General features: G+C 34.6%; 1 protein-coding gene across 1 annotated transcript in view; it reads right to left on the minus strand.

Moving 5' to 3' along the window:
* CFAP47 (cilia and flagella associated protein 47) overlaps nt 1–13,088 on the minus strand; it is a 505,984-nt gene that overhangs the window by 73,323 nt on the left and 419,573 nt on the right. Inside the window, 1 exon segment of the mRNA XM_069540349.1 lies at nt 10,477–10,633. Within this exon segment, the coding sequence (XP_069396450.1) occupies nt 10,477–10,633 (157 nt within the window).

Consider the following 13,088-nt stretch of genomic DNA (forward strand, 5'->3'; position numbering starts at 1 on the left):
CCTTGGTAAATTTAAGAAAACTGAAATCGTATCAAGTATCTTTTCCGACCACAACGCTATGAGACTAAATATAAATTACAGGAAAAGATCTGTAAAAAATACAAACACGGGGAGGCTAAACAATACACTACTTAATAATGAAGTGATCACTGAAGAAATCAAAAAATACCTAGAAACAAATAACAATGGAGACACGACGACCCAAAATCTATGGGATGCAGCAAAAGCAGTTCTAAGAGGGAAGTTTATAGCAATACAATCCTACCTTAAGAAACAGGAAACATCTTGAATAAACAACCTAACCTTGCATCTAAAGCTATTAGAGAAAGAAGAACAAAAAATCCCCAAAGTTAGCAGAAGGAAAGTAATCATAAAAATCAGATCAGAAATAAATGAAAAGGAAATGAAGGAAACAATAGCAAAGATCAATAAAACTAAATGCTGGTTCTTTGAGAAGATAAACAAAATTGATGAACAATTAGCCAGACTCATCAAGAAAAAAAGGGAGAAGACTCAAATCAATAGAATTAGAAATGAAAAAGGAGAAGTAACAACTGACACTGCAGAAATAAAAAAGATCATGAGAGATTACTACAAGCAACTCTATGCCAATAAGGTGGACAACCTGGAAGAAATGGACAAATTCTTAGAAATGCACAACCTGCCAAGACTGAATCAGGAAGAAATAGAAAATATGAGCAGACCAATCGCAAGCACTGAAATTGAAACTGTGATTAAAATCTACCAACAAACAAAAGCCCAGGACCAGAGGTCTTCACAGGCGAATTCTATCAAACATTTAGAGAAGAGCTAACACCTATCCTTCTCAAACTCTTCCAAAACATAGCAGAGGGAGGAACACTCCCAAACTCATTCTACGAGGCCACCATCACCCTGATACCAAAACCAGACAAGGAAGTCACAAAGAAAGAAAACTACAGGCCAATATCACTGATGAACATAGATGCAAAAATCCTCAACAAAATACTAGCAAACAGAATCCAACAGCACATTAAAAGGATCATACACCATGATCAAGTGGGGTTTATTCCAGGAATGCAAGGATTCTTCAATATACGCAAATCAATCAACGTGATACACCATATTAACAAATTGAAGGCGAACAACCATATGATCATCTCAATAGATGCAGAGAAAGCTTTTGACAAAATTCAACACCCATTTATGATAAAAACCCTGCAGAAAGTAGGCATAGAGGGAACTTTCCTCAACATAATAAAGGCCATATATGACAAGCCCACAGCAAACATCATCCTCAATGGTGAAAAACTGAAAGCATTTCCACTAAGATCAGGAACAAGACAAGGTTGCCCACTCTCACCCCTATTATTCAACATAGTTTTGGAAGTTTTAGCCACAGCAATCAGAGAAGAAAAGGAAATAAAAGGAATCCAAATCGGAAAAGAAGAAGTAAAGCTGTCACTGTTTGCAGATGACATGATCCTATACATAGAATCCTAAAGATGCTACCAGAAAACTACTAGAGCTAATCAATGAATTTGGTAAAGTGGCAGGATACAAAATTAATGCACAGAAATCTCTGGCATTCCTATATACAAATGATGAAAAATCTGAAAGTGAAATCAAGAAAACACTCCCATTTACCATTGTAACAAAAAGAATAAAATATCTAGGAATAAACCTACCTAAGGAGACAAAAGACCTGTATGCAGAAAATTATAAGACACTGATGAGAGAAATTAAAGATGATACAAATAGATGGAGAGATATACCATGTTCTTGGATTGGAAGAATCAACATTGTGAAAATGACTCTACTACCCAAAGCAATCTATAGATTCAATGCAATCCCTATCAAACTACCACTGGCATTTTTCACAGAACTAGAACAAAAAATTTTGCAATTTGTATGGAAACACAAAAGACCCCAAATAGCCAAAGCAATCTTGAGAACGAAAGAAGGAACTGGAGGAATCAGGCTCCCTGACTTCAGACTATACTACAAAGCTACAGTTATCAAGACGGTATGGTACTGGCACAAAAACAGAAAGATAGATCAATGGAACAGGATAGAAAGCCCAGAGATAAACCCACGCACATATGGTCACCTTATCTTTGATAAAGGAGGCAGAAATGTACAGTGGAGAAAGGACAGCCTATTCAATAAGTGGTGCTGGGAAAACTGGACAGCTACATGTAAAAGTATGAGATTAGATCACTCCCTAACACCATACACAAAAATAAGCTCAAAATGGATTAAAGACCTAAATGTAAGGCCAGAAACTATCAAACTCTTAGAGGAAAACATAGGCAGAACACTCTATGACATAAATCACAGCAAGGTCCTTTTTGACCCACCTCCTAGAGAAATGGAAATAAAAACAAAAGTAAACAAATGGGACCTAATGAAACTTAAAAGCTTTTGCGCATCAAAGGAAACCATAAACAAGACCAAAAGACAACCCTCAGAATGGGAGAAAATATTTGCAAATGAAGCAACTGACAAAGGATTAATTTCCAAAATTTATAAGCAGCTCATGCAGCTTAATAACAGAAAAACAAACAACCCAATCCAAAAATGGGCAGAAGACCTAAATAGACATTTCTCCAAAGAAGATATACAGAGTGCCAACAAACACATGAAAGAATGCTCAACATCACTAATCATTAGAGAAATGCAAATCAAAAGTACAATGAGATATCATCTCACACCAGTCAGAATGGCCATCATCAAAAAATCTAGAAACAATAAATGCTGGAGAGGGTGTGGAGAAAAGGGAACCCTCTTACACTGTTGGTGGGAATGTAAATTGATACAGCCACTGTGGAGAACAGTATGGAGGTTCCTTAAAAAGCTACAAATAGAACTACCATATGACCCAGCAATCCCACTACTGGTCATATACCCTGAGAAAACCATAATTCAAAAAGAGTCATGTACCAAAATGTTCACTGTAGCTCTATTTACAATAGCCCAGAGATGGAAACAACCTAAGTGTCCATCATCGGATGAATGGATAAAGAAGATGTGGCACATATATACAATGGAATATTACTCAGCCATAAAAAGAGACGAAATTGAGCTATTTGTAATGAGGTGGATAGACCTAGAGTCTGTCATACAGAGTGAAGTAAGTCAGAAAGAGAGAGACAAATACCGTATGCTAACACATATATATGGAATTTAAAAAAAAATTGTCATGAAAAACCTAGGGGTGAAACAGGAATAAAGACACAGACTTACTAGAGAATGGACTTGAGACTATGGGGAGGGGGAAGGGTAAACGGTGACAAAGCGATAAAGAGGCATGGACATATATACACTACCAAACGTAAGGTAGATAGCTAGTGGGAAGCAGCCGCATAGCACAGGGAGATCAGCTCGGTGCTTTGTGACTGCCTGGAGGGGTGGGATAGGGAGGGTGGGAGGGAGGGAGACGCAAGCGGGAAGAGATATGGGAATATATGTATATATATAACTGATTCATTTTGTTGTGAAGCTGAAACTAACATACCATTGTAAAGCAATTATACTCCAATAAAGATGTTAAAAAAAAAAAAAAAAAAGAAAATGTCAGAGAAAATGACTGAACCAAACTGTGTGTTTGGTAACGCGGCTCATCTATATTCAAAAAAAAAAAAAAAATAGCAAGGATAATGGACATAATAATTAATACTGGTAGCATATCTGAAAGGATACTAAAACCATCAAATGAAGGGTTGTAAGGGAAGAGGTTATTCACATTGTCTCAAATTATCTATTAGTTATAAAGGGAAAAGATAATCTTTACAATATAAAGATCTGGCAGACACAACCTTAACCAAGTGATTAACTTAGTATCCCCACTAATGGGACTTTGTGTCTCCGGATGTGTTGCAATGAGAAGTACACGATATGTGATATTCTTACCAAAATGTTTAATCTGAATTGAATAATGAAGAAACAAAGATAAGGTAAATCAAAGTACATCAATGCAGTGTAACATTATGGAGCTCTAAATATATTTAGGTAGTTTTTTATGTTTTAATATATGACTTCCAAGATATGCAATATGAAACAAAGACAAAGAAATTTTTGTACAGAAAAAAAAAAAAAAGAAATCCATAGCATGCAGTATTCTACAAGACAACTGGTTTGGACTCTCCAAAATACCAATATCATAAAAGACAAAACAAGGTAGAAGGGAATTTTTAGATTAAATGAGATGTAAGAGATTGGAAACCAAATGTAACGAATAATCCTTGATTGAATCCCAGACTGGAAAAAAGATAACATTTTTAAAAGTTATAAGGAACATTTTTGGGACAATTGGAGAAGTTTTACTGTGGATATTTAATATTTTAAAAATATTAATGTATCTAGGTTAAATCTTAGTGTATGATAATGGCATTGCAATTATGTTGGAGAAAGTCCTTTTTCTAAGGCCATACATACTTTAGAGACGAAATTATATGTCTACAGATAGAGACAGGATATAAAGCAAGTTCCCCAAAAGTTAACAATTGATGAAATAGATGAATCTGTATGAAAAATATAGGACTATTCATTGTACTATGCTCTTCTGTAGGTGTGACATTTTTCAAAATAAAAAGTTGTGTTTTGTGGGGAGGGGACTAAAGACTAAATGCAAAAAAAAAATTCCTACAGCTTTAATTAAATGGAAGCACATTTTGTTATCTTTAAAATGAGATTTGTGCAAGTTGAACTACTGGGTCATGGGGGAAACATTATAAATTATAGTTAATTCTCTATGGAAAGGAGATAAGCTTTACTGACATTGAATATATGAGGTGATGATGCTATATGTAAATATTTCACAAGTAAATATGCATACATTGAAGTGAATGCTGAAAAACATTTACTAATTGAGGTGTATGATATTAAAATATATTTCAAGACAATTGTGTAAAGAGCAATATTTCTGAAAGTACTGTCTTCTGACAACCTACACTGGAATAACTTGTGATGGTAGGGTCTTACCCCAGACATAATGAATCAGAATAACTGTGAACCTGAGAATCTAAATTTTGATAAGTTTCCAATTACTGCTTACTGAATTTTGAAAGCTACTAAGTGAGAAAAAAGGAATTCCAAATATTAAGGCTCCCAAACAGTATCTAAAAATAATTAAAGTAATTATAAGCAAGTTGAGTCTCAGATTACTTGTCTGAAAAGTGGCTATAACAATAATTTCACGTCTACTTTTCCATAGTATGAGTGTTAGCTATTTGTTATGAGCAAACTAAGACAAATAATCCAATGAAACTAAGGTATAAATAGACTGTTATATATTTGATACTCCAACTTTCCTGCCCACCAATCTCAAATCTCCCAGTGATGTTTATTAATTCAAATATTTAAATAGACTATCTAAATTTGGGAGTGATTTTGAGAGCGTGGGACTTTTTCTTACACCTATTTATCTCTCTTATGTATTAAGCTATGCACACCTTGACTGGCAATGTACAATGATCACTACATATTTAACATAAATATTTATTCAACTCTGGAGGTACTTCAGATAAGATTCAGAGGCCTCCAAGGGCAAGATTTTCATAAACTAATTCAAACATGTGAAATCAAATGCACTGGGTATTGCCTCTCCACATCCCGTAAGTGTGATTAACTTATCGTAACTGTGTTATATTATTTACTTTATTACTATATTACTAGTGAACACCATGGTCATAATCAACCTGAGTCAACAACAATTCAACAGAGTACCTTGTTTATATTTTATCAACCCTCAGAATGGAAGTTGATATTTGTAAAACTAATATGTTAACTGGTATGCACACCTTTATCCCTGCTGTTATTCTGTTTTGCTCTTCAATAAAACTACTAATGTCTGGAAAAGAATCCACTTATACTTAAACATTTGAATCAAATCACTAATATTGCATTTAAATTTGTATTAAGTAAAAGATCAAATAATCTCAAGACTACAGCTACTTTAACAGAAATAATCAAAACAACTACTCTGCATACATCTATTACTGCTTCATTCATTTATGCAACTTTTAGGTATATAACCTATAGTGATATTTCACAAGTAGAATACCACACAAAATCAAAATACAATGTGTATAAATTTTTGTGTGTATGTATATCCCACACATGAGGTAGCTTTGAAATGTGCATATGACAGTTTTCAGCACAAAACAGATGCTCAATAAACAGTGACTGAATATTCAACTCCTGCTTTATCAATATACATGCCAACACTGAAATACTCATTTAGTTAGAAGCAAATCTATGAGTTAATATAACCCCTGCCATTAGCAAGCATATAAAGTAGCAGGTGTGGAATATGGTTATATGAACAAGGGCACACACATACATATAATAGAGATGGGTCCTTAAATTCTTAATGTATACACTGGGCCCTAATTTCTAATGTTTCAACTCAGATGCTTGCTTCCCATTCACAGCTACCTTCCCTGTTTCCACTTTTACTTCCAGCTAAGTAGGAAGGAAACTTAACAGTAGGGGGCTGGGATGGAGGGCATAATTACTGACGAGAGAGGATTGTGGGAATTGAGTCCATGGATACCAGTCGCTGAGGAAGGGAAAATGTCCTGGCCGAATAAGGCAGCCAAGATGGGAAATCCAAACATATGTGAGCTAGGGTCTGATGGCAATGTTAAAAAGAGAAAGGAGAGTCCTGAAGAGCTGAAAAAATGTGAAATGAGTGGTAGTCAGGGGCATTTCTTGAGGTCCTTTGATAGGATGCAGGGAGGCCTCTTTCCCTGAGATCCGGGGGGAGGAAGCAAAAAGAAGGGCAAGTGCCTTTCTTTAGAGGCTTATCAGTATGGGGCTTTTATTTATTTTTTTTTAATTTATTTTATTGAACTATAGTTGATTTACAATGTTGTGTTAATTTCTGCTGTACAGCACAGTGATTCAGTTATACGTATATATACATTCTTTTCATATTCTTTTCCATTATGGCTTATCACAGGATATTGAATATACTTCCCTGTGCTATACGGTAGGACCTTGTTGTTTATCCATTCTATATATAATAGTTTGCATCTGCTAATCCAGTATGGGGCTTTTAAAGCACCATCTGTAAGCAGACAACTTAGAAAGACAGTGAGGTGGTCCTGGAGAAGATGAGTTCAAGAACCTGTTCCATCACTTACCCACTGCATGGCTTTAGGAAATTTCTAAGCCTCAGGTTCCACATTGAAAAAACTCCAAGAGTCTTTTTGTAAAGATTGGGTATAGTCACATTTATAGAGCTTAAGTGTGGTACATAGTGGATGCATAACAAATCCTAGTTTTCTACGCTATTTGAAAGCTTTTCTGTAGCATTCTGGTTCTCATGGGACTCATTAATGGTGTGCTTTGGACACATCTCTAGTATTCTCCAGGTGTTTAGGCCATCTCCTCTCTAGCCTCCCTATCTCATTACTTTTTTAAGTTGGCATAGATTCAGATATGAATAGATCCCTCAAATATAATATTTTTGATACCTTTCCTTGCATAATGGTCAACTGAAAGAATGTATAGATAACACACAGTAGAATTAAAAGATTAAATAGAATTTAATTAAAGATAATAAATAGATTATTTGAATATCAAAGGGCAATATATCTGAGAGAAGTGATTAAAATGAAAACAGCCAAGATAGCAGAAGAAAAGACGTTAGAGAATTGGGCAATATAAAAGTTTTTGATGATGAGTTTACAATTCTAAAAATGTTGCCTTCTGGGAAAAACAGTGACTTTTGAAAGATATCTTCATCTATATATCTTAAATATCTATAAAGTCTGTCTGTCTATCTATCTGAAAGAGAGATGAGGAATGCAGGATCTGAAATACTGTGGGATCTCTCACACGCATCAACTACTCTCTTGGGGCTATATTGAGTCTTCCTATCAACCTCCCTAAGGGGATTCTGTGAATTATGTAGCATCTGCAGGAACATTTACATGTTCTTTTGAAAGACAGCAAGGTATTCCATCGTCCTATCATGAAATAATTTTAAGACATTTACAAATATTTAAATGAGAAGGTATTAATGTAGTACTTTCTCTAATGAGTATATTTGGCATATGTGTTAAATATTTTTATTCTTCTTGTCAGTCATATTTCCTTGTGGCCCTTCAACAATTCAGGTCAAATTATGAGGCCAGGTTGCCAAGAAATATGATTACAAGAAGACGTGTACATGGTGGCTAGAAAAAAAAATAAGTCCACAAAAGAAAGAAGGAGGAGGTTATGACAGAGTGACAGAGAGACTCCATCACCAAGAAAAGGAAAGGAGGAATCTTTTCATAAACTAATGGAGAAAGTGGAAGAGAGAAAGATATCAGAGGTCAGTGTCTTTCTTATTCCCCAGACTCCATGGGTTGAAGGAAGAAGGGGGAGAACCTGAAAGTCTAAACATTCACCCGAGAGAGTGAGTTTACTTAAAAAAGACTGTTTTAAACTACAAGAGACTAATACATTTTTAATTATCAAGCTGACTCTTTTTTCCTGTTACATAGTAGAAAAAATTTTTGACCAATTAAAGAAAATTAAGAAGCCACAAATTATTTCAGTTTATTTTAATGTTAAAATATTGACCCAATATGCTTTTATAACACTCTTATAGCTATGCAGCTGCCTTGAAAATTCCATTCCCTGGAAAGTTCCATTAATCAGCCTTGTGTGTTCCCACACCAGGAATTCTAAGCCCTACAACTGGTACAAAGTTTACAAACACATATTTTCTTGGCGCCTACCTAAATTTGTGTTTTCCAATTCCAGCCAAATACAATACCTTTTCTATTTGAATTTTGTCAGTTCCATCTTCCTTTCCCTCCAGCAGTTATTTCAACCCACTGTGCCACTCTTCAAATCTCTTACTATATCTCCTTTTCTCAGCAGATGAAAATATAAATCCAACTGCTCTTAATTCCAAAGCCCCTCTACTACCTACAATTTATCTACATTCACATTTGTTTTAGCTTACCTCCACCTGTTCAAAAGTAGAAATGCCCCTGCTGTTCATAGCTCTTCCTTCTAACTCAACCCTGATACCAGTCCTCCCAGAGCCTTGGCCCATCGGTTAAACCCTATGTCCTTTATAGCTTTAACTCTTTCTCAACCCTGGCTTCTTCCTTCTGCTTATATATATGCTCAAGTCTCTTCCACATTAAAATACTGACTTCCTTGAGCCTGCAGTCAAGTTTTACTAAACAGCATGTCTCTCCTTCTCATCATAGCCAGAGTATTCATAAGGGAATTTTACATGAGATGACATTATGTTCTTAATTTTTCTTATTTCATACCACAAGCATGAAGAGATGATCAGGAAAGATGAGAACTCTAACAGGTAAATGATAGTGTTCAGCTTCAGCATTAATAAAAAATAGAAAATTTGCAATGATGATAAGATACAATTTTCCCACAATGAGACTGCTGGAAATTAAGGAGAATGATGATACTCAGGGCTTACAAGGTTCAAGAAAATAAGTAGTTATGTCTGTAATATACTCCTGATGGCAGCATGAAGTGCAATAGGATAACCATTCAGGAGAATATATTGGTTACTTATATAAAAAACCTTAACATATGTGTTCCTTTTAGCCCTGAAATTGAACTTTATAAAATGGATCACTGTAGTTGTAGCAGTAGTTGTAATTTTAGTAAAAGTAGTAAAAATAGTTGAAAAGTTAAAATTATTAATGTTCAACATTATATTTAAAATGTGTTTCAGAAAACTTATAATGAGTTGATTTTTATTTCAGACCCACATTATTTGGTCATTTAATACAAAGTGATCAAACATTTCACACAACTGAATTTAAAAACATGCATCTTCAATATGACACGAAAAAAGGAACAAGCTTGGTTGGAGCCAAAATTTAATCTAAATACGCTATTTATATAGAAAAGGGGCAAAGGAAACAAAATTAGAACACTGGAATTTTTATAAACTTTGAGGAATAAACATTGGCATATTTGAGTGATATCATAAGAATTGTACAAATTTACTGACTTACATATTCAGCTTTCCAGATAAAATTAGAAGAATTTGACTTGGTATACAGATTCCTAATTTCTGATCCTGGAGTTTAGAGTTGTGATTTTGGCCATGATACTTCATCTCTTACATGTATGCTTTCTCTTTAATAAAATGATGTTGTTGAACTAACAGATCCCTGAAGTGTCCACTACCTCTAAAATGCTTGGACTCTATAATAGAATAAGTGTGATTAATAATTACAAAATGGGCTTCCCTGGTGGCACAGTGGTTAGGAATCCACCTGCCAATGCAGGGGACACGGGTTCAAGCCCTGGCCCGGGCAGATCCCACATGCCGTGGAGCAGCTAAGCCCGTGCACCACAACTACCGAAGCCCGCACACTGTGCTCCACAATAAGAGAAGCCACTGCAATGAGAAGCCCGCACACCGCAATGAAGACCCAACGCAGCCAAAAATAAATAAATTTAAAAAAAATGACAAAATAACATATGTAAAGTAAAAGAAAAACAACTTACCTATTAGTATGATATCGATTAAAACATCTTCTTCGGTGGGATTTTGGAAAGGTATAAGAACAGATGATTGAAGACGAAGGTATGTGGTCATTCTTTCTATTTCTAGAGGCTGGGGGAATAGTCCTATTCCAGAGATGTAGAATATCCATTCTTTAAACTATATAAAGATAAACATCCATAACATATATGTACTAATTACATACTTTTTATTTGTACCACTTAATAAATATAGTACACATAAAAATTTTGGCAGATAAGTTTTTTGTTAATATTTAACATGCACTGTTTTTATCTTTCCTTCCTTTTCCAAATTCCTTTTGATTTTATTGAAAAATCAATGTGTTTTTACACTGAAAAAAAGGCAAAAGGCCAATGTTCAAATATTAAACATATTTCAATACATACAAGGTTACTGATAATAACATAAAAGAGAAAATTTAATGAAAGCCATGCATTTCTGCTCAAGATTTTTAAAAAAATCAATTTGTCTAACAAACTGGGTACTAAATGCTCTATGAAGTTTCCAAAATATTTATCACAGGAAGGCAAAGAAGGTGAGACACAGATTGCAGTCCCATTAAAAAGAAGTGTATACAACTTATTGCCATATTATTTACGCCCATCATCTAGTACAGTGTATGTTTTATCACACGATATGAAAAAATGGCTCAAAAATTATATGAAGAAGATTGAATGTGGCCATTGTTCTTATCTGTGTTTCAAAAGCCTGCAAAGCTCTGTTTGAAAATGTTCCGTTTGTATTCATTTGGAATAAAAGTCCCTTGAGACTCTGTTCTACACTGAACACTTTGCTAATGTTACCGATGAATGACGAGGTCATTAACCAAAAACCAGCGAACAATGTCCTGGTTTATCACCTCTCAAACTACATAGATGTTTCTAAGCTTAAGTTCCAATAAAAAGAGGGAAACTTGCTTTGTTTCCAAAGTAGGATGGGTGGTGACAGGAAATTTATAAAATTCTATCTCAGTAAGTGAGGATGAAAAGGCAAGTTTTATCTGCATATGTCTTCAAATGACTTTTAGTTAGAGAGTCTACAAGCATAAATTCACTATATTTTCACTTATGATGTCTGAACTTGATCACACGTAATTGACTGCCTGGAATCAAATGTCAGGGTTCAATTATAGTAACAACTGTTTTATGTAAATTACTTACTTTTTGGCTATTTTATAAAATAAAGCATGGATGACAGAAATTAGGTTAATTTAAACCACTGGAAATAAGCCAAACTACAAAAACAAGAAGGTCATGTTTTCGTGTTTTGCCAAGTGGCCTGGAATACTGGAGGTTCTAAGTTAAACCATTTCCTACCATTCCTGGACACTAGTATCCAACAATTACCCTGGCATTGCTTACATTATCCACCTGGGTTCACAGAGGGAAATTAAAAAGTACCCCAGGGAACATATGCATTAAAAAAAAGGTAACATTTTTAGTCCATCTTCATCTCAAACTTCTTTGAAAGAAGACAGAGTAAAACAATTAAAGATCCAATCTCAATGTTTCTGAAAGAAGAAACAAGTGGAGGTAAAAGACAGTAGATCTGGCTTGCACACTGAGTAGAGCTCAAGGGCATTCGAGCTTGCTAAGAATCAAGAGAGTCTGCCATAGACACAGGCTGCAAGGACCATAGACACATGCTGGGTAATAAAATCACTCTGATTTTATCTCTTTTTCCTTTATTTTCACTGTTCTGACCTTTAGATGCAGTGAGTCCCACATCAAGTATAAATGAAATAAATAATGGCAACTATTTGAAAATAAAAATGAAACGACTGAAAACCAAGAGAAAATCTCAGAACATAATGTTTGATATCAGAGAAGGCCTGTTTATCACATTTACTGCTTACTATTGTTCCTCTTATCCTGTTATGCAGTAACAATCTCATTGAGATATTCTGGTAGCATATTATGAGTTTATGATATTTGCAGTTGTGATGCCCTAACCAAATTAATCTCAGGATTCAAAATCTATACAAACAACTTTAGCCTAAAGTTAGATTTTTTACAATGCAGAGTTCTTCACATGGATACAAACTGGAAACAAATGAAACAAATAATAAACCTTAGCCATTTCCTTAAGTTCAGCAAAGAGTCATATTCAGAAATAGTTAAAACTTATCCTACAAGCACCACCACACTAGATTTTTTATTAATCAGCTACTCAGTTGTGTGTGTTAGTTCAGATATATTTATCAGTGAAATCAAGAGAGGGACAGAAATCTGTGTGAGTTTTTCCCTAGTGGTTAACCTAATTGCAAACTTTCAGACTTAGAAAAGTAAGCCCTAAAATTTTCTTCTTAAAAATATCTTCTTTAGATGCTTACACATACATAATATATACTGCATTTTCAAAAGTTCATTCAATTAATACTTTGGGATAAACCAGTTTTGCCTGCAAAGAATGTCAACTAGATGAATTAAAAGAAGAGGAAGACCTGAATTATTCAGGGATAGAAAGGAAAAAAAAAAAATTAAAGGCAAAAAAATAAAAAGAAAAGGCAAGAAAAACCACAAAGGTTAGGGCAACACATTGAAAAGGTTGAAGCGGTCTGGACTCAGTAGCTAAAAGAATGAATTACCGACTT

The sequence above is a fragment of the Delphinus delphis genome, chromosome X (assembly GCF_949987515.2).
Source record: "Delphinus delphis chromosome X, mDelDel1.2, whole genome shotgun sequence".
NCBI classification, from domain to species: Eukaryota; Metazoa; Chordata; class Mammalia; order Artiodactyla; family Delphinidae; genus Delphinus; species Delphinus delphis.